This window comes from Ustilago hordei (assembly GCF_900519145.1).
Source record: "Ustilago hordei strain Uho2 genome assembly, contig: UHO2_contig_26, whole genome shotgun sequence".
Taxonomy (NCBI): Eukaryota; Fungi; Basidiomycota; class Ustilaginomycetes; order Ustilaginales; family Ustilaginaceae; genus Ustilago; species Ustilago hordei.
This window is the reverse complement of record NW_024545293.1, coordinates 3887-30985: the sequence shown is the minus strand read 5'-3', so window position 1 is coordinate 30985 and position 27099 is coordinate 3887. Positions and strand designations below refer to the sequence as shown.

Genomic DNA, 27099 nt, shown 5'->3' with positions numbered 1-27099 from the left:
CTGCAGTCCAGTCCCTTACTGTAGGCAGTGTTTGCTCAACATCTGTGGTCCAGTCAGTTATTGTAGGTGGTGTCCAACACCTGTGGTCCAGTAACTCCCATCCTCTGTAGGCGATAAGCATATCATGGTCCAGATGACATTAGAGAGCATTAGCAACAGTACTACAAACACTTGTACTGTAAGGAGAGTATACTACTCTCCCTCCAAAGAATAAATGGATGTGCTGTGCAACCTCTGAATGGAGTGTTCAAGGTGGTCAGCTGAAACCTACCAGTATGAAGCCATCTGGTTACATTTAGTTGAAACATTCTGAGTAGATCTTACTCGATTGTCCTCACCAATACCAATCAGCAACACCCAATCTGGTTTCAGGTGCGTGACCGCTTACACACAGTATGTTTGGCAAAGTCTGCCAGATGGGCCCATTCTGACCCATTTCAGTGAAACCAGTCAGAAACCCGCAACTTGACCAATTTCGCATTTCGTGTGCACAGCGCATCCAATGCCTGTCTAGGGTCTTCTGCGCAGGCCCTGTGACAGAGATTTCCGGTTTATTTTCAGCCAGCTTGAACTCTTTATCAACACCTTCAAGTAATTGTGCTGACATAGTCATTGTACTCCTTTGCCATGTATTGCCTCAAAACTCTAATAGTCCTCACTTGCAATTCTTTGCTATCTTGAGCAGCATACTGTCATGGGCCTGATTGCGCAGGAAGCAGGAAGGTCCATTGATTCATATGAAGGGAGTGCAGGAATCAGGGAGATTGGGCAGAGTGTAGGATTTGTGGCAGAGTTCACTGAGATCTGCAGTAGAATCAGCTCTATGACTGACCTCAGTGAGATCAGTTCGAGGTGAGGTGGTATCATGAATTCTGCCAGGATCTGTAGTAGGCATGATCATGTGGCAGGTTCCATGGAGATCAGCGACAAGGATGTTCTTACAACAAATTCACATGTGGGGAGGACCAAAGCTCACATGCGAGGGGGACCAAGCTCAGGGACATGCAGCTGGTTACCACTCAGGAGTTCACGAGATAAGAGTCAGAAGAGTGGGACAGAAGCGGTATGTCAGGGTCAATGGCTTGGCTATGCGAGCAAAGTGGGCTATGAACCTTTGATAGAAGTTGGCAAAACCCAGGAACCTTTGGATGTCATGGATTGACTCCAGCATTGGCCACTCCTTGACAGTGCACACCTTTTCTGGGTCCATCTCTATGCCCATTGGCTTGATGATGTACCCCAGGAACTCGACTGTCTTGGTGTGGAACTTGCACTTCGACAGCTTAGCAAAGAGCCTGTTGCTCCTTAAGCGAATGAGGACCTCAGTGACATGCTTCACATGTACCTCCTCAGTGTCACTGAAGATCAGGAAGTCATCTAGGTATACCACTACATATACTCCAATGATGTCTTGGAAGATGTCGTTGATGAATGACTGGAAGTGAGCTGGAGCATTGGCTAGGCCAAAGGGCATCACTAGGTACTCATAGAGTCCCAACTGAGTGCCAAAAGCTGTCTTCCATTCATCTCCTTTAGCAATCCGGATGAGGTTGTATGCTGCTCTAAGGTCTAGCTTGGTATAGATCCTTGCCTTCCTGAGTAAGAACAGCTGCTCCTCGATGAGGGGCAATGGTGCCCTGTTCTTGACAGTGATCTCATTGAGACCTCTGTAGTCCACACAGAGTCTGAGACCTCCATCCTTCTTTGGTACGAAGAGCACTGGTGATTGTGCCGGGCTCTTCAATGGTCTTATGAACCCCTTCTCGAGGTTCTCATCCAAGTACCTCCTTAACTCGGACATCTCCTTGGGTCCCTTGAGGTATAGGGGCCCTTGAGGTGGCTCACCTCCTTCTATCAACTTGAGGTGGAGATCATGCTCAGTATGATGGGGCAGCTTGTCTGCTTCCACCTCATCGAACACATCTTGCAGGTGTTGGTATGGCTTTGGTATGTCTGCAGCCATCACCACCTTGTCTACCTCCACCTCCATCTCGACTCCTTTGTCTGCGCCTGTAGGTACAAAACCAAAGGCCGGGAGTGATGATGGTGGCTCCTCCAACAGCATGAACCCTATGGGTCCATCTTCCAGAGCTGCTCATAGTATGTGCTCTGCTGAGACAAACTTGTTACCATGAAGGGTTGGTCTCCTCATGGTTAGGTCCCCTGCTCTTGCTGCTTCAGGGGGTCTCCTTGGGGGTCAGTCCTGCTCCTGAGTCTTGAACTCCAGCTGGCCCATATCCCATTGTATGGTGGGTTTGAGTCTCTGTAGCTTGGTGAACCCCAGGATGAGGTCATAGTCAGCAGTGTCAGCCACTGAAGCTTCAACCCCACCCAGATTGTGTGTACCAATAGATACCTGCATGCTCGCAGAACTATTGATGGAGAGTTGGTGCCCAGTGACACCATGGATCGATCTTGTTTTTATGGGTTTTGTGGGTATTTGGTACTTACTAATGAAAGAATCTGAGACTATGGACAAACCAGCACTGGTATCAGCTAGTATCCAAGCAGGATGGTCTTGAACCATTCCAGAGAGCTCCAGTACTGCTTTGCCTCCACTGGTAGAGAAACATACTTGACAATCTTGATATATACAGAGTGATGGCGAGGAGGTTTGTAGAGCAATGCATGCCATCAGTGCATCACCCCACTGACATTTCCCTCATCATCGTCATCATCGTGCTCCTCCTCCTCATGGTCAAGGTCCATGGGTTGCTGGTATGAGCTGAGGTCCATGGCCTCGGGGTCAGTCTCAGTGCTGCCTGTGTGGCCATCTCCTGAGTCAGTGGCCTCCTCGAAGGGGTCTGCTGTGGTGACCATAACCTTTGGTCCCATGGGTCGAGAGCTAAGAGGGTCTACCCTCCTGCTGGGGCAGTCTCTGGCCCAATGGCTGATACCCTTGCATACATGACAGGTGTTGATACCTGATGGAGCAGGGCTTCCTTGCTTCGAGGTTTGGGTGGGTTGATGAGGAAGGGGTCAGTTTAGGTTGTGTGTAGTTGCTTGTGTAGTTGCTTGTGCTGGTGATCAAGCTGGATAAGGTTGAGTGGGTTGATGGATGGGGATCAAACTTTGATTTGGCCGAGACCCAGTTCTTAGTGGAGGTGGCATGGCATTTGGAAGTGTCTAGCCGAGGACTGCTGTAGTAGCATCCTCTGTCGATCGTTCTCCTTGACCTCTCGATACCACTCCCATCTCTTCCCAGGTGGATTCCTCTCGAACTTCTCCTGTATGCTGCGAGTGAGACTTCCTCTGAAGAGATCAATCACTAGCTCGTTGTCATCTAGGTTGACCTGTCCCTCCAAGTCTCTGAACCACTCTACATGACATGTGGCAGCACCAGGAGCATCACTTGTGAGTCTGAGAGCCAACAGCTTGTTGTATGCCTCCATCCTAGCATTGCATGGGTTGAACTGCTCTGACAGTCGCTCTGTGAAGTAGTGCCAATCATTGAACAACCTTCCTTCTCTAGCTCTATCAATATGGAGCTTGGAGGTCCACCACTCTCTTGCTGTCCCTTCTAGTTGAGCACCCATGTGGTTGATCATCCTAGTCTGCTCATACACCTGGTTGAACTTAAACCATGCTTCGGCTTCTAGAATGAAGATCTCCATGTCTTGGGGATTGAACTTTGGAAAGGGGGTGGCGATGGGCTTTGACCAGTTAAGCTCTGCCATGATGCTAGAGTCCTCCTCCTGATCAAGAGCATAGTGATCTGTCCTGCTCTTGTTATATGGATCCACCCTGGACTTGACATATCTTGGCCCCATGGGTGAAGCATACTTCTCGTAGTTGACATCCTCCTGCTCATCCAGGTTGAATGAGACTGATCGTCTTGGTCGTGGAGCTGGAGTAGGAGTATGTGGGTCTCCTATCATAGACTCATCTCCTCCTCCTGCTTGGTCTTCTGAGTGAGAGAGGTCCATTGTCTCCTCCCTGCTCAGTTGAGCTCGTTGTAATCGTTCCTCTCGATGACCCTGTCTGGTAAGCTCTAGCTGTGCTTCCAATAGAGTGAGTAGTCTATCGAGCTTATTGTTGAGGTCTGGGTCCATCATGGTGATCATGAGGAGCTGCTTGAATGATCCACTCTAATGTCAGGGGTCTTGTGCCTGCAACCCAGGTCGGTCTGTCAAGGTACTCGGTGACTATCAAACTGCATGACAGCTATTGTCTCAGTATTGGTCTCGACGAGTTGGTTGCTCGGTGACTATCAAGTTGTGCAGTGACAGCAGGTGGCATTCGTTGTATACTATCGTAGGTTTCGGCTGACCTCTGTGGACACTCCGTTCAGGGGTAGCTCAGCATGATCAATATCAATGCTTTGGTTATGATGACACCAAGGTCTGGTGTTAGTGTTGATGATGATGAGGTTGATGACGTTGGTGATAAGGTTGGTGAGTGTTGCTGATAATGAGGTTGATGGTGTTGGTGATAAGGTTGGTGGCATCAACACAAGTGTCCAGTGTGTTGACTTGATGCTTGAAGTGATCCCCAGACCACAGTGGACTACTGCCTTCGGTTCTATCTATATCCGGACTGCTAACCTGCTATGGGTGCCTTCGGACGTCAGGTAGTGGTGATACAACACACACACTATGATGAGGAGCAACCTTGATAGATTGCTGCTATGCTGACTGTAACTAATGAGTACTTATGTTTCTAAAGTATTGACTAGTTGTATGGTGAGTAGAGTGGATGTGGATCCACTTGACCTATGATGATGAGAAAGCATGGTTATATACCTCTTCACAGCATCACCAGCGATGCTGCTCCTGCTCTCTCTCCAGAGAGTACCTTCTTCATCAAGTACTGTTCAGGGGCCTCTCCTGCTTGGCACCCCTGTGCCTCTTGAGCTGTGTTGACTCCTTCGACACTGCTCCTCCTCCTTGCTATCCTGCTGCTTGCTTGGCACCCCTGTGCCTCCTGAATGGTGTCAACTCCTTTGACACTGCTCCTCCTCCTCATGACCTGGTGTCGACTCCTTTGACACTGCTCCTTCTCCTTTGATCAGTGACAGTTCCTTTGGCTCTTGTCTCTCGAGCCCCTGAGTGGTAACCATCTGCATGCTCCTTGAGCTTGGTCCTCTTTGTGGCTGTGCCTGCTCCTTGAGCTTGGTCCTCTTTGTGGCTGTGCCTGGCCCTCCTCGCATATGGGCTCAGTCCTTCTTTGCATGTGAGTCCATAGGAGTCCATGGTCTCCATGGAGACTGCACTACGACCATGCTCTCTAATGGTATCGACTAGATCTTCGATACCTGTGCTCCTTCCATATGAACCAGTGACCCTCCTGCTTCTTGAGCATTCAGGCCCATGACAGCGGGATTCGTGATATCGATGATGCTCATGCTGATTTTGCTGAGATCTGTCATAGAGCTGATTCTACTGTCAATCTTGGTGAACTCTGCCACAAATCCTATGATCTGCCTGATCCCTTGATTCCTGCACTGCCTTCATATGAACTTCGGTTCTTCCTTCTTTCTGCACATCCAGGCCCATGACACCCAGTTTGCCTGCATATCCAGCATTGAATCTTTTGTGGCTTGCCTGTAACCTTTGCATTCATACTGTTATCAACAGTCTTGGCCTCCTTAGTTGATTTGTCCTGATTGTTGCTGTTGGCAGCCCTGGTGCTAGCTTGACAAGGGTCAACCTTCTAAGCAGGAATACTTTTGATTGCCAACTGACAAGTGCTTAAAGCAATGGTGAAAGCACTGAAGCTGAGCTGGTGGACAGTAGCAACTGTCTCCTTGTATACGGGGTGACAAATTGTGCACTTTTGTAAAGCCGAGAATAGGGTATCGTCTGCGAATGGTTTCCCCAGGAGACTGTTCTTATTCTGGATAACTCTGATCTCCTGAATGCTGTTCAGTAGCTTCACCCCACGTTGAATAAACCCAGGATATTTTCGGCGTATCTTCAACTAAATTGCCGCACAAACTCTTTTCGGGAAAAAAAAACTAAAAAAAAAAAAAAAACTAAAAACGAAAAACTAAAACTAAAACGTGGCTGCAGATGCATCAGGTGATCGTCAGGAAGGCGTGCGCCTCTGGGCTGGACTCAACAATCGGAATTGTTCCGCTTTGTGAAGAGCGGAGCGGAGATCGGAATGCCTCAGCAGCCTCTTCACAACAACTTTCCGCTTCTGCGCTCCTCTCTTCACCACCATCATCTCCACCAAAGCCAGGCGTACTATTAGCAGCCTGGTTTGTCGATTGTTTGCCCTCCCTGTACACCCTCTCCTTGTCGAGCTTCGAAGAGCTCACGGGTCTTTGCCTGCAATCCACTTAGTTTTTTTTCGTGTTATGTATATACAATTTTGGTTATGTTTCGTGCGATTGAGTCCAGGCGGGATCTGCAGGAATGTGTCTCTCGAGCTGTCTAATCCGGCTAACACAAGAAAGCGCCATACCCGGTCTCAGTCACACAGCGCTACCACCACTTCCGTTACCATCATCCTCGCGCTATCTTAACCTGAAACAGCGCGCAACGCCTTTACCGACCTGTTCACCACAAAGCTCGAGGTACTGCATAACTCTACCTGGTACCTCGTAGTTGGCCCGCTGTTTAATTTGCAGCAAGCAGCGACCGGCATGACCTCTCACACATTAGCCCGCTTTGACGCATCCCGAGACCTTCAAGATGACTGCGCATTCTGTCGTATCGTTGCAAAGCAATCACCGGCATACGTAGTGTACGAAGATGAAAACAACATGGCTTTCCTGGACATCTTACCGTTACGGCCGGGGCATACCCTGGTGATTCCGAAGAAGCATGTACAACAGGTGTCGCATCTGAATGCTGAGACCGCAGCGTCCTTGTCGCAAGCACTTGTACAGACAACTAGGGCGATCGGCAAAGGTACGTAAAGTCGAACAGTCAAGCGCTCAAGATATCAACTCTGATGATTGGGCCCTTTTGTGAAACAGCACTTGGAGATGAGAGGTTGCAGGTAATCACGAATCAGATCTATGCTCAGCTCGTACCTCATGTGAGTCAATGCTTCCGCTCGCGACGTACTTCCGTTTTCTGACGTACTTGAAGCAGTAAATACGTAGTGAGGATAGAGACCCTGACGAGCATCCCTCTTCACTGACTTCGGCTGCACAGGTCCACTTCCACATCGTTCCAGCAGCGCTCGGACGCACGAACGAAAAAGCTGACAAGCCAGCGGCATCCAAGAATCCGATGACCATAATGGGACTGGGACATGGACGCGATGAGTTGGACGACGAAGAAGCAGAGAAGCTGTCTAAGAAGATCCGTGAAGCAGCGGATGCGCTCCAGAAGGAGACAAAAGCGAAATTATGATCCCTGCTCGGTCTCGGGCGAGTGACGGAGGCAAGGAACCTAAACAATAGCCATCCGTGCGTGCTAGAGCTTCTCTAGGATGAGTGCGTGCATGTGTCATGATCGGTTTGGGCTGCGGTTCTGCGAATGAGAGCCCGAAACAGCATGTGAACGAGAGCTGGGAGTACTGTTCCATGAAAAGCGTCTCGGATGCAGGCTGCAAAGTTTGGGTCTAGATCTGAGACGGTTTTTCTGTGGTAAAGTTGATATATTCGATCTGCGTGCGAGGACTGCAACATCTAGAGAGCAAGCGAGTTGAGTTTATTCAGAGGCCTTCTTGATCTTAAGATCGGAAAGGTCAACTTGCGAGCCAGGAGCAACAGCGTGAGGCGATGCTTGCTCGAAAATCCTAGTTGATGGCAAACAAAGCAGATTGGATGCAGCAACATGATCCGGGTCAGCATACGAACGTTCTAAAGCATGTATCGTTTGCAGCTCTGTACTCACTGTGTGTAACGCAACCTGTGAACGGGAGGTCGTTCAGCATCCTGGAAAAGCAAACGCTCCTCTGCCTTCTCCTTGACAAGCTCGAGATGTCTGGCGTTGCGTTCCTTCCATACGGAGGTAGGGGTGGACCAGTGTTCAATGTATCGGGTGAGCCATGGCTTCTGCTGGCCTTCAGAGTGAAGGTTGTCTTCCGACTCGTTGCCTGGTGCTGAACGGCCAGAGGAAGAGGCTCGGGAAGGGTGTGGGTCGGCGTGAAGGGTCGAGATGCGGTAGAGGCCGAAGACGGCAATAGCTCCGAGGAAGGTGTAACGCCAGATGGGAGCGCCAAAGTTCTCGCTAGGGTACTCCTCGTCGGCAGCAGAGGCGGAGGAGGAAGAGGTGCCGGCACGAACGATGCGAGTCGAGTGAAGAGATCGGATGGGAGATGAAGATGCAGCGACGAGAGCAGGGGCTCGTCGGAGCGTTGTGCTGACGGAGAATGTGGCGACCATCTTGCGAGTGATGTAGGGAGAAGACAAGGGTGTGGTGACGATCAAGAAGGTGGAGCGTGACGCTATCAACGCCGATATCATCAAGCAACTCCAAGAAGCTCTCACTCTCTCTCCACTGAATCGGTTCCGAATCCTCAAACTCGCGACCAGCCAGAGAGTGCATCTTGATTTCCAATTGCCATCGAGCTTCCCGATTCGCACTAACCATGGTGATCGACCTTTTTTTTTTTTTTTTTTTTTTCTTTCTTTTTTTATGCTTCCATTTCCGCACGGAATCTTTCGTCGGCTCAGTCTGCTAGCTGATTGCGCTCTAACAGTCGAGGTCGAGGCACATGGTCGAACTCATTCGAATTTCTCGCTTGCTGCAAAGCTTTCTTGAATGCAATTCGCGTGTTGGTCTCGGCGCGTAGGTTGAGCAAAAAAGCAGAGACCCTGAAAGACCAGCTTGTTTTTAAGTGTGGCTCTTCGACAGTGTTTTGACCATAACTAGAGCGTCGGGCCCCTGTGTGTAACATGCAAGGAATACTTCCATCGACGCTCGCTCACTTGCGCTTCTGCGACAACAAAAGAACTCGACTACAACCGAGATCAAGTCCTTCCGCTGTCTGTCCTGTATGCGAGTTGTGAGCCTGCCATTGTCCAAGAAGGAGCGCTTGGCAGGATTTGTATCGTCTCATTCTCCGGCCAACGTTCTGTTTTGCAGCCTGTCCGTGTATGGTGTTCCGATCTTCCGTCAAGCATTGGCCATCTGGTTCACAGTCGAATGTTGTAGAAAGGTGATCAAAGGGAAGAGCTCAAGGTGGGTTGTAGCATAGCTGGAAAGACAGCGAACGTACGCTTTAATTTCGGCTGAGAGGATCAAGTGCGTTTGCTGTGTGCTCGTGTTGCACAAGCGCGTACGACTTGTGCGTGCGTGTAGCTTCAGCCATTGCTGCGTGTACCTTCATTTCGAAGCTCAGCCCACAAGATCATCGAAGCAAATGACGAGCCTTACAGTCGTACTGCTGCTCCAACGTGCTGAAAAAGAGTGTCCCTGGCTGGAAACTAGGCGAAAATGTTGGCCACACTTGCGTTGCTGTGCTCTGCTGTGCTCTGCTGTGCTCTGCTGTGCTCTGCTGTGCCAGTTTTATTATTATTATTTTATTATTTATTTTTAAGCGAGCCTGTTGGTTTCTCTCGAGGTTCCAGAGTCGCGCTTTTTTGCTGTCACATACTTACTGTAGCCAAATCCCAGGCAACTGTGGATGGGTCTCCAGAGTTGACGATTCTCGTCCGGTTGACAATCTCAAAGCTTTGTCTCTCCATCATCATCACCATCATCACTACCTTCCCTTGTCGACCTCCCCATCTTTATCGTCTTCCGTCTCGACTCCTTCTTTGTGGCCCGACCTATCCTACTCGCCTCACGATCGCCTACCTGCATCATCCCACTTCGGTTTCGGTCCGAGGTTCGACTCAAGCTTCATCTTTGCATTCACCATTCGCCCTCATCGATCCTCTTCCGCTCTTGCTGAGAAGCCATTTCGCTTCTTCTATCCAAACACTTTGCTCTGTTTTGGCCGTTTTACACTCTTTTGACCTTCGCACTTTAACAAGATTCAATCTGAAAGACGGCTGTCAGCCTCAGCATCCAGCGAATTTTTGAGAAAGAGCAGTAACCACACCGCACTTGTAATGCTTTGGTCCGCACGCCATTGACCCGCTCACTCCCGTTCAGCCTTGGCAACACCGGCCACTGCTCTTCCTTTAGATCCCAGAGCACAACAGCACATCTGATCAATCATGCTGGAGCCACTTTCTTCCCCTTCTTCGGCCACCATGTCGAATCGTCATTCGTCATCAACATCACGGCGTCTGGCACGTGCAGTCTCCAAATCAGCCCTCCTTCTCACGGCCGCCCTTCCGCTAGCATCTGCATCCATCGCCAACTTTCCCAGCATCGACTTTGACCTTCTAGGTGCTGTCAGCATTGCAGGCTCTTTCGCCGGTATCGAGCTCTGGAATCAGACCGGCTCTTCAACAAGTCCGAATGCCACTTATGACCCAGTTGCATCTTCTCTCCTCTCCCGTGCTAGCAATGGCACCGTCACTTTCATCACCGCCACAGAAGAGGGCGGCACCATCCGTGCCATTTGCCAGATGCAGTCTTCTCCCAATACCGTCTTTGTAGCCGGCAACTTCTTCTCGATAGGTGGCACATCTGTCAGCAACATTGCCTCCTACAATCCTACCACGAAAACTTTCAGCGACATGGCTGGAGGTCTTGATGGCACCGTGCAAGCCGTCTACTGCGACAATGAACACCAGCAGCTCATCGTCGGTGGCTCCTTTTCTGGTCCCAACAACGGCAAGACCGATCGCTACCTTGGGAACGTAGCTCAGTGGGACGTAGCAGCATCAAGGTGGAACCCAGTCGACTTTGGCGGTCTTGATGGCACCGTCAACACTATCACAGCCGGAGGCAACTCTTCGCTAATCCGATTCGGAGGTCGCTTCGACACTCGCTTTGCCTCAATGGGCGCCAACGGCGTCAGCTCTGGAACCAACACATCTGCCTCAGCCCTGACATCCGCTCTGACGCCCATCTCGCTGGGTCAAGTCGAGTTTGTCGGCGGTCCCAGCTCCAGAGATGCCGGCTTCGACAACCCGGCTCAGACCCTCTGTCCTCAAGGTCCCGACGGCAACGGCAACTCGTATCTCTTCGAAGATGGTGCCGAAGGTCGTCTCACCGTCCGTGCTTTCCGTGCTCTCAACGTGCGCGCCATCCGACTCGGCAACACTTTCGTCGATGGCCGTGGTACACGCACGTTTGCTATCGTCTCCATCCCCGACAACACAGAGCTCGAGTTAATCTACCTCGATCCAGCTACCGGCCAGAACGCAACTTGCACCAACAACTGTCCCCTCGCCCATGACGCCGCCTTGCCATATCAAGATTTCCTCATCGCGGACACGCCTGCGAACAATGCACCGGGCGGCGTAAAGGCCCTGACCGGTGTTCAGTTCACCGCGTCGTCCTACTACGGCACTGGAGCTGGTCTGCACGTTCTCGAGCTGCTCTCCGAAGGTGGATGGGCCTACGCTTACAACGCCCTCAACCGTGGAGCCTGTGACTCGGATCAGAGCGGTGTCAACGGTACCGACTCGTCCTCCACCAACGAAGGCGGCTGGTACACAAGCACCATCAACACGCTCGCCGGCACAACCGAGCCTGTTCTCGCCTACACCGACTCGTACAGCAACCTTCAGTCCGCCGCGTCATCTGCCACTGTCACTTTCGCTGTCGACGTTCCTGTCAACGGCAACTACACCATCAACATGTTTGTGCCAGGATGCCAGGCCAGCGGGCAGTGCGGACAACGCACGGATGTCAACGCCAACGTCTTTGCTGTTGAAGGTTCGCAGGGCAATCTGACCCGAGTCTCGCAGACCAACGAGCAGGACCGTGTCGTCCAGATCTACAGCGGAGAAGTCAACAAGGCCGCTACAGGCTTCCAGCCCACTGTAATTCTCTCGATTCCATCCGATGCTCCAGCACCCTCCGGTGGAGGTGACTTTACCGTCATTGCCGACAAGGTCAGCTTCTTGCTGCGTGACAGCAACGAGACTAACCAGATGGGTCGATCATCAGGCTTTGGCGTGCTCGAGTACAACCTCTTTGACCCTGCTGTCACTGCCCTGCAGAGCAACGGCACTGGCGTCTTGCCCAACACCACCATGACCGCTCTTGATGTCTTTTCCGCCACGCTCTTTGCCAGCGGAGTGCGCAGCAACGCCAGCGACAATGCTGTTCAGGCCATTGCATCCGTGGGCTCGCGCACCTTCGTCGGTGGATCCTTCAGGTCGCACGGCAATGTCACTTTTGCCAACATTGCAGGCTTCGACTCAGGATCCGATGGCAGGACTCCCATCGCCATCGCCAACGGAGGCCTCAACGGTCCTCTTGAGGCGCTGGCAGGACTTGGGAATGAACTCTTCGTCGGAGGCAGTTTCACCGGTACCGCCGACAACTCGGTCTCAGCCTCGTACTTTGCCCGCTACGATCCCGATGCCAACGCATGGTCAGCAGTCAGTGGAGGGCCCGACGGCGCTGTCTCGGCCATCTACCCGCTTGGTCCAGACGCGTTGCTGGTTGCAGGTGCTTTCGAGACGGTCAACGGAACCGGTCAGTCAGGTGGTTACGCGGTGTGGAACTCGACTTCCAACGGTTGGCAGACTCAGGCCAGTTTCGTCTCGGCAGAGATGACAGCTGCCTTTGCCGACTTTGCCTCTTCATCCCAGCAGAGCTTCTTGGCCGGAAGTGTTCGTGCTTTGAGCCTCCAGTCGGCGTCTGGCGCTGCACAGATGCATGCTCCAGACAAGAACGGCAACTTGCCCGTCATCGAGTCGCTCAACTTCCAGTTCGCTACGCCTGCTGGCTCTTCTGCTTCTGCAATCTCGTCGGCTAGCCTTGCACGCAGGCGCAACTTCCAACAGCAGCAGCGAGAGCAACAGCAGAGACGGAACGAACAGCAGGTTCTGCAGAAGCGAGGCAACGGCGCTGGCTTTGGCTCCAAGTTGCGTTCATTGCTCCCGCGATCGCCTTTGAGCGGCAACGATGCTGACGCTGCCTCAGCGCACGTGCCATCATTGACCAAGCGTGCAGACATCATGTTGCCCGCCTCGCTCGTGTCGAGCGGCCAGAACGAGATCCTAGCCAGCGCCTTTTGGCAAAGAGACGACGGCTCCTTCGTCAACATCCTCGGCGGCAACTTCACCACCACCACTGGCATCCGCAACCTCGCTTTCTACGACGACTCGAGAAACACCGCCTCTGCCTTCCCTGAACGATCCACCTCAGCCAACCGCCCAGCTGTGTCGGCGATTCGCTCGTTGCTCGTCGACGCCGACATGCTCTATGTCGGTGGTGATGGCGGCTTTGAAGCCTACGACCTCAAGAAGGGCAGCTGGGTCACCAATAGCGCTCCTCTCACTGCCAGCTCAGGCCAAGTGCTCTCCGTGACCGCCATCAACCACCGTCCTGACACCACGCAGCTCATTGTCTCCGGCGATTTTGCGTCTGCTGGCTCGCTTCCTTGTCTCAACGTTTGTCTCTGGGACACCAACGGCATGCGATGGTTACCTTTGAGCGCTGGTCTCAGCGGCCAGATTTCCGCAATTGACTTTGCCGGTGGCAAGGCCAATCAGCTCATCTTGGCCGGATCCATGACTGTCAACGGAGCTGAAGCCTCGCTCGCCAGCTACAACTTTGACACTCAAGTCTGGGCCGCCTTGGGCAGCGTTGGTAGAGGCGCCAACCAGATTCCTGGACCAGCGACAGCCCTTAGCGTCGACGATCTCAATGCCAATGCCATCTTTGTCGCAGGCCGTACTGCCGATGGAAGCGCGCCATACCTCGTTAGGTGGGACGGTACCCAGTACACAGCCGTTGGCACTGGTCAGTTTCTTCCGGCGACAGGCATTTCGCAGTTGACATTCGTTCCCATCTCAAAGGCGCATCCCAGCAACCCTATTCTCGAGGACAACCGTCTGCTCGTGATTAGTGGCGCTTTGACAACGCAGGACTACGGCAACATTTCGAGTGTCTTTTTCGACGGTCAAAACTATTCGCCTTTCTTGCTCGCCACCAACCTTGATGGGTCCTCCGGTATTGTGCGTGCCTTCAGCCGATCGACGGAGGTGCTACGCTTCCCCAACCTTCATCACCTGGCTGTTGGGCTTGTTATCCTGATCTCGATCGCCATCGGTCTTGGAATCGTCTTCCTCTTGGTGCTGCTTGGCTTGATCTGGGCCGTTGCGAGGAGACGACCCGAGTCGCGCGACGTAGATGTACCTCTCTCGGCCAGTGACGATTCGCTCGGTCTGGGTGAGAAGAAGCGACCATCAAGCTTGCTGGCCACGCTCAACGCAGCTACTGAGAACGCTATGCTCGGCGAGAACGGTACGGCGGCTGGTGTTGGTGCCGCGGGCGTAGGTGCTGCTGGAGCTGCTACAGCTCGTCACGGTCTACAAGACTCGCACGGTCAAAACTTGAGTGACGAGGCTGGCATGTCCAATTACCACAGCGATGGTGATCGCACTGGCCAAAGCGCTCACACACAGTACCATACCGACGATGGTGGCTTCTCGGACGCAGAAGCTGGCCTAGCCATGACTGGCACTGGTGCCGAGGCAGCAGCAGCAGCTAACGGTGGTGGTCAAGAAGACTCGCCGATGGAAGGCATCCCCGCTCATGCAAGATACGACTTTGTACCCAATCACGAGTCGGAGTTGCCTCTCACAGCGGGCGAGCCAATCGAGATCTTGGATGACCAGGATCGTCACTGGTGGCTGGCCAGGAACACCCAAGGCCAGACTGGTGTCGTTCCAAGTGCCTATGTGATGTGATGCGTCGAACGCTTCCTTTGACTTTAAAACCTCGATGTGCTCTTGCCTTGTGCTTGAGTATCCCGAACTTTCTTCATCATACCCGTTCCGAGCTTCTGCTCGAAATACTACTGTCTTTTCGTTGTGTATGCTCATTCTGTTTCCACACCTCACTCTGTGACTCTCTCTTCGCTCTTCGTATGCCTTGCAGCATGCTGCTCTTTCCACTTGTCATTACACCTGCTTTGCATCTAATACTCAGCATCTTCTCATTCATGCTTGTATGGTGTGTGTTGTGTCGAGTGATGGTGAAGGCTGAGCAGTTTAGTTTTGGCCAAGATTGATGCGGTCTAACAGATTTGTTGATTTGCCCGGCTTTTGAGTTGCTTTGGAAGATCATGATGGACTCCACACTTCGCATTTCGCACTTCCCACTAGAATCACTTCTTCCACGTCCACGATCGTTAGATCGTCCACCATCATCCACACCTTCTCAGACCTCCTCGAGAGAAAGAGCCGGCGCGCTCGCTCGAGTCTGAACTCCCTTTAGGACGTCGATTAGTGTACTGACGTCTCCACCAGACGACATCTCCGACTCGAAACTTTGCAACAGTATCAACTCGGCATCTCCGTTCCGTCAACCCAGCTCCACGACTCAGCTTTGCCCTCCAAAGGCCGGCTGTCCGCATCATCAGTGTTCGTCCTCTATACCCTCAGCATTCGGACAGCACACGTAGCATCTCAACGACCATCGATAGAGGCAACAGGTAGCCCTTCTCTCACTTCTTGAACTTGCAAGGTCTTGAACAATTCTCAGCTCCGTGTCAAGAACAGTGACAAAGAGGCAGCACCTGAACCGCTTCTGATCTTGCTGCGATCGTCGCATCATTCTCGGCCCAGCTAAATTGTACGCAACAGAGTGTTCACAAAGGCCGCTTTCTCAGTGACTTTGACGTCAGATCGTTTTTCTGTCAGACTTGAATCCTCTCGACCGTTTTTCATCAAAAGCATCGATATCCGCCTTCCTTGCGGTCCTCTCCAGCAACGCTCTTTCTCAGCCGCACAATCGTGCCCAAACTGGCTCTAATCGAGCTGACTTCTCCTCACCACAATGGCGTTCGACCTGGACGCGTGCATCGCCACGCTGCTCAAGAAGCAACTCCTTGGCGAGGCCCTGCTCAAGGAGATCTGCGAAAAGACAAAAGAGATCCTCATGAGAGAATCCAACGTCGTTCACATCTCCGCTCCTGTCACTGTCGTAGGTGACATTCACGGTCAATTCTACGACTTGATAGAGATCTTTCGCATCGGTGGCTACGCACCACACACCAACTACCTCTTCTTAGGCGACTATGTCGATCGAGGTCTATTCTCCGTCGAAACCATCTCCCTCCTAACATGTCTCAAGTTACGGTATCCAGATCGGGTCCAGCTCATTCGAGGCAATCACGAATCCAGAGCAGTCACACAAACATATGGGTTCTATACAGAATGTCAAAGGAAATACGGCTCTGCCAACGTTTGGACGTATTTCACGGATATGTTTGACTTTTTAACGCTGTCGGTGGTGATTGATGATCAGATCTTTTGTGTTCACGGTGGCTTATCTCCATCGGTACAATATATAGATCAGGTGAAGATCATCGATCGGTTTAGGGAGATCCCACATGAAGGTCCAATGGCCGACCTCGTTTGGTCAGATCCAGATCCGGACAAAGAGGAGTTTGCAATCTCTCCACGTGGTGCGGGATATACGTTTGGCGCTTCGGTGGTGAAGCACTTTTTACATAGGAATGGTATGAACCATATCTTGCGAGCACATCAGTTGTGCATGGAAGGTTTCAGCGTGCTCTACGACGACAGATTGTCAACGGTTTGGAGTGCACCGAATTACTGTTACAGGTGTGGAAATATGGCCAGTATATTAGAGGTCTTCCCGGATGGTAGTAAGCATTTCAACACTTTCGAGGCTGCGCCCGAGAACGAGAGGGATGGACCGAATCAGCACAACTTGAACGGCGGACCCACGGCGAATGGGAAACATGAAGCTGTGGAGTACTTTTTGTAGCACGAAGACAAAGGAAGAGGTAATCATATCCCGATACACAACAAAGCTTGATGATCTGTAGTGATACGAACCAGAGCTCTAAACGTCCTGATAATGCTGTAAAGTATGTTGCACCGTCGTCGTTGTGTGAGTGCTGGGAGCAACAGATACGGTGAGCTGCTGTTACTCGACAACAAAATTATGTAATGGTTACAAGGATTTATATAAGCTTACCTGTGCAAGGTAGCATATCAAAGGCGCTTTGGCGGAGTGGTTATCGCGTGGCACTAGAATCTCTTCTTCGATTCTAGAGTATTATCTGCTCGACAAAAAATGCCATTCCCTCTGGGAGCATAGGTTCAAATCCTGTAGGCGTCGCTTTTTTTCTTCCACGGAATACCCCTGAAACTGGAACGTTCGAACGCGGAGGACTGAGGGGCATCCCCTCCAACTTTCTGGAGCAAGATCGATCAGAAAATGGACGAGTTATGCTAAAACGAATTTTTTTACGATGGTGTCAGTGGCGATAATTAGGCGTCGCTCCTGATCACCTCGACCTTTCGTCATCACAACTCTCCACCAAACTTGACGAGGACACTCACCTGACCACCGCGCACTCCACTGCGCCAAGAACCGACAGCATCGACGACTTTGAACGCCACCTTCGCAACATCCACACCCGTCCATCCATCCATCCATCCATCCATCCATCCACCTATCCGCAACCGGCTTGACCTCGCCCTTCGCAAGTGTTGCTGACAACTCAGCAGGTCCCAACGGGCTGAGCACTGACAGCATCGACGCCTCTGCAAGCTCCAGGGACAGCGAATGCCACCTTCGCCACCTCCACAACCATCCATCCATCCATCCACCCATCCATCCATCTGCGACCGGCTCGGCCTCGACTTTCGCAAGCATCGCTGATCACTTGGCTGACCACAGCGCACCCCGACCGCATCAAGATCCGACAGCATCGACACCTCCGCAGACTCCAAGGTCTGCATCCATCCGTCCGCAAACGACTCAAACTCGACTCAATGAAACCGCGACTTTCGCAAGCCTCGCCACTTGGCGGCGCTGGGGAGCTCAGCATAGCAATATCAGGCAAAACCAGCACCTCTTTCGCTCCGTACCTCTCTTCGCAACAGCTCTGGAGAGCCTAATCACGACGGCAGCTCCTGATCACGACGGCAGGTCCTTTGCCCTACGACTGCCTCTGGTTAGAGCACACCCTGCTACTGAAACAATCTCAAGAACGACGTAACTCACTCTCATGATCATAGTTTCAATGCTCCGCTCTCCAGAACGGTACAACCTACTCTCTCGTTCTCTTTCATGGTTCCAATGCTCCGATCTCCTCACCGAGATCACCTACCCTCACGACCACTGCTCCAACGCACCCTGCCCCTCTCGCTCATCTATACCCCTTCCCCTTGTTCCTGACCAATTGGCCTGCTCTTCAGCGGTCACGATCTGTTGCTTTGGACTCCGACTCTCTTGCCCAAACACCGAGAAGCCACCTCTTTACAGGGACCCAATGTCGACGGACTGCGCACTCTTTGAGGAGTTCGTCTATGGCCGAGGAGATCCTCCCTTTATGTGTGTACATACTTTTTTTTTTTCTTTGTATCTACTTTTCCACTCTGATGCAATTGAACTTAGGCCATAGGGCCTGATATATATATAAAACCGGAAAACTCGTCAAACTTGTCAAACTCTGGAACCTTGGAACGCGGACGGTCGAGGGGCATCCCCTCCAACTTTTTGGAACAGGATCAATCAGAAAATGACCGAGTTATGCTATAACTCAAAATTTCGAGATGGTGTAACTGGCCGTCAATAAGCATTGTTTCTAATCACCTTGACATTTCGACAACACAACTTTTCTTCAAACTCAACAGGGATGCTCAGCGGACTCTAGCACACCCCAGCATATCAAGAACCAACAGCTTTGATATCTTTATGGGCTTCAAGGCTCATAAACAACACCAGGACATCAACCGGATCCATCCGGTCTCAAACAACTCACACTTGACCACATGACATCACGTTTTTTCGCAAGTTTCGCTGCTTCAGCGACGTTGGGGAGCTCAGTATCACATTGCTGTGCAAAACCAGCATCTATATCAACACCACCCACCCATACAACCCATCCTTGTCTCCTTCGGTGACGTCTCTGGGGACCTTGATCGCAATGACAACCACTCCTCACCCTTGCTGCCCCATGCATTCCACAAGTGCGTCCTGGGGCCAGTTTTGCTCACTCAGCATCTCACTTCTACTACTTTATGGCTAAATCCGGCTAAGCCACTGAGGCCCTCGCCTACAGTGAGGAACTGGACCGCAGGTGTTGAGAGAAACACCACCTACAGTTTTGATGTCCGATGGTGATACAACACACACGTTCGAGATGTCATTGCAAAGGCTTCTTGCTATTGCAATGATACATAACTAAGTTAGAGTAAGTAAAGCAAAGAGTGGAGTGGATGGGGATCCACTCGTATGCTATGGTGAAGTGGTAGTATTTATGTGTTTGGAGGGTGACTACCTTCTCCTCTTCTGCCGACTGTCTTTGTTCGCTCTTCCGTCTTTTCGCCTGGCTAAAGCTCTGTCCTCCTTGCCAACTTCAACCTATAAAGGCTCCTCTTTTCAGTCGTAGCCCCCATCCTCCCTTCACCACCCACACTACTCCTCAACCACACCAGCTCCTTTTGTGCCTTTCCATCTTTACTCAATGCTGCCTATCCACTCCAGTGATCAACATCGCCATGCATCCAACTCTGGACCTGTTCTCACCTCCACAGATATGCAGACCCCTGCAGCTGATGCATCCACCACCTCCACCACCTTATCTGCTCAAGATAATGCTGCCCTCAAAATCCCCGCCACTACTCAAGAGGGCACCAATGAATCCACCTCTGTCCCTTCTTCTGAACAACATAATGATGGAGTTGACGAGGCCATGGAAGAGCTCTACCTGGCTGAGCCTGACCAGTGGGCCTTCCAGCCCATATTCACTGGTAGACTCATTTGGTTGGCAAAGCATTCTGACAAACCTATTGTCCCCTTTGAAGAGCTCCCACTTCCTCGGTCTGACCAAGCCAGAGTGCCTCCTTGCACTGTATGCTGGCAATCATCCGAAATTTCAACCTCAATTGCAAAGAAGACATTGCCCGAGGTTCTCTTCATCTCCAGGCCTGCCAACAGATGCAAGCAAAGGGTATTACAACACCCAACTGTGTTGTTAATTTTCCTCATGGCACTGGCCATTCATGGAGATTACAGTGCCTTGTGACCACCTGGTTGCTCTCAATGAGGTCTCCTTGGTCTTCAATCAGACCAGTCTTTAACATGTCCTTGTTGGGGCAGCTCTCCCTCACAATTCCCTTGCTCTCGAGATACTCAATGTTCCTCAAGCAAATGTGCCAACCACCACCACTCGCTATGTGGCTCAATCTCTCAAGACCTACACCCAAGTCCATGATGTTTGGATTTGACAGGTCTCTTACCATGATGACCCCACTCCTCTGGCCAATACTAATGTATACATTGCCCTCATCACCACTCCAGCAGGAGATGAAGGAGGCCTTGACCCAGTTTGGCTCCATGCTATTCCTGGTTATGTACAAATCCTCACCAATGACTGCAAGCTCAGCAATGTTGGACATTTACAATGGTGCCCATCTTGCAAGAGCTGAGTGAAATACTTCCACACTTTCAAAAACTGTCCCAGTTGCCTCTGCCACAAGTGTCTATGTACTGGGCACATTGCTGCTGTCTGCCCCAATACCTCACATGATGATGGCAATACAACTGCTGTCACTCAGCAAGTGGAGGAAAGTACTTGTGGTACCAATGCCCTCGACTATGGCACCTAATCATATCCTCCTTTCCAGCTCTCTTTTCATTGCCACCTGGAATTGTGCAATGCTTAATGATCCATCCTGCTTTGCAGCCCTACACAATCCATCCACCCCTCTCGGCAAAGCTGAGATTGTCTTCCTCCAGGAGATGCGACTCGCCTCTCCACAATGTCAGAGGTCTCGTGCCTAAAACCTGATATCTATAATAGGAATGCATCTATTATGATTCCTGCTGAGATATGTGGTAACATGTTGTGTATTACGATTTCTATTGAGGTATGTCATAGAGAAGCCTCTATGGCTTTTCTTGCCCAAAGATGTAGTAATGTGTTTGCTATTGCAGGTTTTGACTGACCGCTGTGGACACTCTGTCCAGAGGTAGCTTGGCACAATCAATAACTGATATGAACTGGTACTAACACCAAGGTCTGGTGTGATTGAGATTGTGATGTCACCAACATGAGTGTCCAGTGTGTCAACTGAGTGCTTGAGGTGATCCCTGGACCACAGTGGACAACTGCCTTCAGTTCTATGATCATGAGCTGGACTGCAGGTTGCTATGAACTGCCTTCAGTGTTGATCATTATCCAGACTGCTGGTTCTATGAACTGCCTTCAGATGTCAGTGAGCAATGATACAATACATGTGCTATGATGGAAGCAATCTACTTGTGATTGCAACTGTGCTGACTAAAAACTAATGTATACTTTATGTCGAAGTGATAACTAGTTTATGGTGTAGAGTGGATGGTAATTCACTCACTTGTTATGACAAGGAGTATGGTTATATACCATCCTCATAGTGTTGCCTGTGACACTGCTCCTGTTCTGTGAGACCCCTCAGCCCTATGTCTCCTCCTCGTCCTTCCTTCCATTTCCCATCCATGCTGAGCTGCTGCTCACTGGCACTGCTTTCCTCTCTTCCTGTGGATGGATGGCCCTCGTGTTAATCATCATCAGGGGCCGATCCCACTTCATCTGAGTGGCGACCCACCCCCCTTTCATCTCCCTCCTGTCACTAGCACCCATCTGCCTGCACCAACTTCATCATTGTGCAAGGTCCCTGCTTCATACAGTGGCGACCTCCCCATGTTCTCCATCATCCCCTTGCCATATTGGTGATAGAGGATTCTCTCAAACCAATCCCCACAAGGCCTGTTGTAGCAAATGTGATCCTGCTGATTCTACTGACCCCTGTAGTAGGACCTGTGTTCCTACTGATCCCAATGATTTATGTCATTGGGTCATTGATCCTACCAATCTTACCAATCCCTGTCAGAACTCTACTTTCCTGCTGATTCTACTCCTGTAACAAGACCCATACTCCTACCAATCATGATGGGTTATGTCATAGCACCATTGTTCCTACCAATTTTGCTGGGCTCTGTTGGAACTCTACTTTTGCCTGATCCATGATGGTTGCACCAGATCTCTTCATATGAGTTCCGTTCTTCCTGCACATCCATCCGGTCCCATGACACACAACACCTTCCGACAGCCAACCCTTTTCTTCACCTTCATCACCCCTTCGCATCCCGAGGTCATCAAGCGATTCTAGGTCAAGATTGCGGAATATTACTTCGGAACACCAAGTGGAAGATGTCAGAGGTCTCGCGCCTGAAACCTGATATCTGTAGTAGAACTGCTTCTATTACAGATCCTGTCGAGTTATGTGATAAAGTCTTGTGTATCATTATTTTGATCAAGATTTGTTGTAGAAGGCCTCTATGACTTTTCTCACTCTAATATGTGATAGTTGGTTTGCTATTGCAGGTTTCAACTGATCACTGTGGACACTCCATCCAGAGGTAGCTCAGCACAATCAATAATGATAGATGTATTGCAATGACACCAAGGTCTGGTGTGAGTAATGCTGTGGGCACTGACATGAGTGTCTGGTGTGTCAACTGAGTGCTTGAAGTGATCCCTGGACTGCAGTGGATGACTGCCTTTGGTTCTAATGATCAAGAGAGCTGGACCACTGGATGAACTGCCTTTGGGATGTCGATCAATGTCAATGAGCAGTGATACAACACATGCGCTACAATAGGAGCAATGTCTTACAATTGCTACTGTTGATGGACTACTAAGTATACTTATATGAAAGCTATAACTAGTAAAATATGGTGTAGAGTGGATGGTGATCCACTCACTTACTATGACAGGGAACATGGTTATATACCTTTCTTGCAGCATCACCTGCAACACTGCTTCTCCTCCTCATCCCTCCTATCCTCCCCATCCACCTTGTGATGCTGCTTGTTGGCACTGCTTCCCTTGCCTCCTGTGGATGGATGGACCTCTTGCTGCCTCATCTCTGTCACATTGGCACCCACCTGCTGGCACCAACTTCATTGTTGTGCCAGGCCCCTACTTCATCTGGTGGTGGTGTCCCCTCTATTGTTTGGTATCCTCCTCTTGCCATATCAGCGTTAGAGGAGCCTCTCAAACCAATTCTCATGAGGTCTGTTGTACTTAGCATGGTATTACCATTCCCACTGAACTCTGTAGTAATGACCTTGTTCCTGCTGATCCTGACAAGTTATGCCATAGAGTCATTTCTACTACCAATCTCAGTGAACTCTGCCTTAAGCTCTCGCTTAGCCCAATCCCATGATCTCTGTGCTCCTCTTCATATGACTTCAACTCTTCTTGCTTCCTGTGCATCCGGTCCCATGACATTACCCTTCAATTGCATGTGCACTTCCCAATGAGGGCCTCGACTTCAAACTTGAGCTCCTCATCTGGTAAGGGTGGTATGACTGGTTGTGCTGTTCTTTGTGGAAGTGAGCTTGTCCTCACCAGTTTGAGCATGGACACATGAAACACATTGTGCACCCTCAGGTTTGCTGGCAAGGTGATCTGATATGCTCTTCAGGCCACTCATTCTTGGACTGGGTAAGGTCCTGCAAACCTGATATCCAGCTTTGGCATAGGTTGCCTTGTCTTCCAGTTCTGGCAATTGATGTACACCAATTTGCCAACCTTGAACTTGATGTCCTTGTGCTTCTGGTTGTACTGTTCCACTGTTCAATGTTGTGCCTCTCTGATCTGTTCTTGGAGGTACTTGCAACACTCCTCTCTGTCAACCATGTACTTGAGGTGACCAGGGTCATTCACCCCTAGTCACTGAGGGATGTCTGGATGGGCTTTTGGGTTCCATCCATAACATGAGAAGAACAGGGAGACTCTGATGCTGTTGTGGACTGTGTTGTTATACACAAATGCTGCTGTTTTGAGCAGATCAGCCCAATCATCCTGCTCATAGTTGCAATACATCCATAGGTACTGCTCCACCACTTGATTGACCCTCTCAGTTTGTCCATCAGTCTGTGGATGATAAGCTGTGCTGAGTGAATGTTTAGCACCCATGCTCTCAGCAAACTCCTTCCATGCTTTTGAGATGAACTGTCTTCCTCAGTCAAAGACCATATGATTGGGGAATCCAAAGTGCCTGACCAGGTGTCCCCAAAGCAACACAGCAGTCTGTTTCACCATGGCAGTCTTCTGAGTTGGGGCCAGAATGGCAAACTTGGTCAATCAGTTGACAATGACAAGAATGGAGTCATATGTCAGGGGTCTCGCGCCTGAAACCCAGGTCGGTCTGTCGAGATACTCGGTGACTATCAAACTGTGTGACAGCTATTGTCTCGGTATCGGTGACTATCAAGTTGTGCAGTGACAGCAGGTGGCGTTCGTTGTATATACTATCGTAGGTTTCGGCTGACCTCTGTGGACACTCCGTTCAGGGGTAGCTCGGCACGATCAATATCAATGTTATGATGACACCAAGGTCTGGTGTGAGTGTTGATGATGATGAGGTTGATGGTGTTAGTGATGAGATTGGTGATGTCGGTGATAATGAGGTTGATGGTGTTGGTGATAAGGTTGGTGGCGTCAACACGAGTGTCCAGTGTGTTGACTTGATGCTTGAAGTGATCCCCGGACCGCAGTGGACTACTGCCTTCGGTTCTATCTATATCCGGACCGCTAACCTGCTATGGGCGCCTTCGGACGTCAGGTAGTGGTGATACAACACACACACTACGATGAGGAGCAACCTTGATAGATTGCTGCTATGCTGACTGTAACTAATGAGTACTTGTGTTTCTAAAGTATTGACTAGTTGTATGGTGAGTAGAGTGGATGAGGATCCACTCGACCTATGATGATGAGAAAGCATGGTTATATACCTCTTCTCAGCATCGCCAGCGATGCTGCTCCTGCTCTCTCTCCATAGAGTACCTTCTTCATCGAGTACTGCTCAGGGGCCTCTCCTGCTTGGCACCCCTGTGCCTCTTGGTCGACACAGCTCCTCCTCCTCATGACCTGATGTCGACTCCTTCGACACTGCTCCTCCTCCTCATGACCTGGTGTCGACTCCTTCGACACTGCTCCTCCTCCTTTGATCAGAGACAGTTCCTTTGGCTCTTGTCTCTCGAGCCCCTGAGTGGTAACCATCTGCATGCTCCTTGAGCTTGGTCCTCTTCGTGGCTGTGCCTGCTCCTTGAGCTTGGTCCTCCTCGTGGCTGTGCCTGCTCCTTGAGCTTGGTCCTCCTCGTGGCTGTGCTTGGCCCTCCTTTGCATGTGAGTCCATAGGAGTCCATGGTCTCCATGGAGACTGCACTACGACCATGCTCTCTACTGGTGTTGACTAGGTCTTCGATACCTGTGCTCCTTCCATATGAACCAGTGACCCTCCTGCTTCTTGAGCATCCAGGCCCATGACACTACCCCCCTCTTAAGAGCCGAGCTCCGTCGAGGCATGCTCTGGTCTGGTTCATGCTGACTCCTCCTCTTCCTTGACAACATCGTCCCCGTCATCCTTCCTCCTTCTCTCAACGTCATCCTCCTCTCTCTACTCCTCCTGTTCTCTCTTCCTCTCTCTACTCCTCCTGTTCTCTCCTCCTCTCCCCACTCTGTCTACTCACTCGTCCCCCCTCCGACACCTCATACTCCTGGATGAGGTCGGGACAGTTGAGGTTCTCTACTGGTTCCCATGAAGCAGTTTCCTCTGAGTACCCTCTCCACAACACCTTGTACTCCGTAGTCCCATTGTGTGAACGCTTGTCGATGAGTGCTTCGACTTCGAAGTCGAGGTCCTCATCTGGAAGTGATGGTATGGTGGGCTGTTCAGCACGTTGAGGAAGAGAACTTGTTCTTGCTGGCTCGAGCATGGAGACATGGAACACATCATGCACCCTAAGGTTTGCTGGCAATGTGATTCGATAAGCTCGGCGTCCTACCCATTCCTGAACTGGGTAGGGTCCTGCAAACCGGGTGTCTAACTTGGGTGTGGGTCTCCTTGTCTTCCAGTTTCGTCGGTTGATATAGACCATATCACCCACCTTAAACTCGATGTCCTTGTGCTTCCTGTTATACTGGTTTACTGATCTACGTTGTGCCTCTCTGATCTGCTCCTGGAGGTACTTGCAACGCTCCTTTCCATCCATGAGGTACTCGAAGCGACCTGGATCATTGACTCCTAGTCATCGAGGGATGTCAGGATGAGCTTTGGGGTTCCATCCATAGCATGCAAAGAATGGTGAGACACCAATGCTGTTGTGGACCATGTTATTGTATATGAAGGCTGCAGTGTCCAGCAGGTCGGCCCAGTCATTCTGCTCATAGTTGCAGTACATCCTTAGGTACTGCTCGATGACCTGATTGACCCTCTCTGTCTGACCATCAGTTTGAGGATGGTAGGCCATGCTAAGTGAGTGCTTCACACCCATTTGCTCTGCAAATGCCTTCCATGCGCCTGATATGAACTGCCTGCCTCGGTCCGAGACCATGTGATCTGGATATCCGAAGAGTCTAACCATGTGTCCATATAGCAATACTGCAGTCTGTTTGGCTGTGACTGTCTTATGGGTTGGAGCTAGTATGGCAAACTTGGTTAACCTGTCGACGATGACTAGGATAGAGTCATAGGTCTTGGAGTCATACTTCTTTGATGGTGGTAGTCCTTCAATGAAGTCGAGGGATATGGAGCCCCAGGGCCTGTCTGGGGTTGCTAGTGGCTGTAGCAAACCATATGGATGATGACGAGGAGCTTTGTACCTAGCACATACAGGACAACTTGCTACATAGTCTGCAATCCAAGCTGTCATGTTTGGCCACCAGTAATGTCGTTGAGCTGCCTTGATGGTAGCATCTCTTCCTACGTGTCCAGCAGTGATACCATCATGGCATTGGGTCATCACCATGAATCGCAGATGCTCTACAGAGAGAGACTGTCCATCTACCTCTTTGGCACTCCTTGAGTGTCGGTTGTTGGTCCTCCCTGGCATGATCACCTTGGGGATAACCAACCTTCCTCCACTGTACCATAGGTCATCCTTGAGTTCGAAAGGCTTCTTCCTATGTATCTCCTGTAGCTCTTGGTCTAAAGGCTGGAAGATCTTGACCAGGTCTTTGAGACCTTTTGATGCTATGGACTCCATCGAGATCATGGGGGCCACTAGGAGCGAGTCATGGTCTGCTGTCTCCTTGAACACTCGAGGAGGCAGTAGTTGCCTCACATTGTGATCCTGCTCT

The 27099-nt window shown here is 50.8% G+C and overlaps 8 protein-coding genes and 1 non-coding gene across 9 annotated transcripts; 5 read left to right on the top strand and 4 right to left on the bottom strand.

Moving 5' to 3' along the window:
- Positions 1-1027: 1027 nt before the first annotated feature.
- On the bottom strand, positions 1028-2065 carry UHO2_07302 (uncharacterized protein; the record flags this gene model as incomplete). Its single annotated transcript, XM_041560605.1, has 1 exon — positions 1028-2065. The coding sequence occupies one exon, from the start codon at positions 2063-2065 to the stop codon at positions 1028-1030; it is 1038 nt and encodes a 345-aa protein (XP_041416539.1).
- A 1030-nt stretch (positions 2066-3095) lies between these two features.
- UHO2_07301 (uncharacterized protein) lies at positions 3096-4055 on the bottom strand (the record flags this gene model as incomplete). Its single annotated transcript, XM_041560604.1, has 1 exon — positions 3096-4055. One exon carries the CDS (start codon positions 4053-4055, stop codon positions 3096-3098), a length of 960 nt encoding a protein of 319 aa, XP_041416538.1.
- A 2534-nt stretch (positions 4056-6589) lies between these two features.
- On the top strand, positions 6590-7307 carry UHO2_07300 (uncharacterized protein; the record flags this gene model as incomplete). Its single annotated transcript, XM_041560603.1, has 3 exons — positions 6590-6857; positions 6926-6987; positions 7107-7307. The coding sequence occupies 3 exons, from the start codon at positions 6590-6592 to the stop codon at positions 7305-7307; spliced, it is 531 nt and encodes a 176-aa protein (XP_041416537.1).
- Positions 7308-7607: 300 nt separating this feature from the next.
- Positions 7608-8284, bottom strand: UHO2_07299 (uncharacterized protein; the record flags this gene model as incomplete). Its single annotated transcript, XM_041560602.1, has 2 exons — positions 7608-7695; positions 7794-8284. 2 exons carry the CDS (start codon positions 8282-8284, stop codon positions 7608-7610), a joined length of 579 nt encoding a protein of 192 aa, XP_041416536.1.
- Positions 8285-9252: 968 nt separating this feature from the next.
- UHO2_07298 (uncharacterized protein) lies at positions 9253-9601 on the bottom strand (the record flags this gene model as incomplete). Its single annotated transcript, XM_041560601.1, has 2 exons — positions 9253-9399; positions 9503-9601. The coding sequence occupies 2 exons, from the start codon at positions 9599-9601 to the stop codon at positions 9253-9255; spliced, it is 246 nt and encodes an 81-aa protein (XP_041416535.1).
- Positions 9602-10102: 501 nt separating this feature from the next.
- Positions 10103-14671, top strand: UHO2_07297 (uncharacterized protein; the record flags this gene model as incomplete). Its single annotated transcript, XM_041560600.1, has 1 exon — positions 10103-14671. The coding sequence occupies one exon, from the start codon at positions 10103-10105 to the stop codon at positions 14669-14671; it is 4569 nt and encodes a 1522-aa protein (XP_041416534.1).
- A 1090-nt stretch (positions 14672-15761) lies between these two features.
- Positions 15762-16718, top strand: UHO2_07296 (putative PPG1 - phosphoprotein phosphatase PPG catalytic chain; the record flags this gene model as incomplete). Its single annotated transcript, XM_041560599.1, has 1 exon — positions 15762-16718. One exon carries the CDS (start codon positions 15762-15764, stop codon positions 16716-16718), a length of 957 nt encoding a protein of 318 aa, XP_041416533.1.
- A 235-nt stretch (positions 16719-16953) lies between these two features.
- Positions 16954-17075, top strand: tRNA-Ser(AGA). The gene has a single exon. It is a non-coding gene; the product is annotated as a tRNA-Ser (tRNA).
- A 2356-nt stretch (positions 17076-19431) lies between these two features.
- On the top strand, positions 19432-20395 carry UHO2_07295 (uncharacterized protein; the record flags this gene model as incomplete). Its single annotated transcript, XM_041560598.1, has 2 exons — positions 19432-19917; positions 20198-20395. 2 exons carry the CDS (start codon positions 19432-19434, stop codon positions 20393-20395), a joined length of 684 nt encoding a protein of 227 aa, XP_041416532.1.
- Between the last annotated feature and the right edge of the window lie 6704 nt (positions 20396-27099).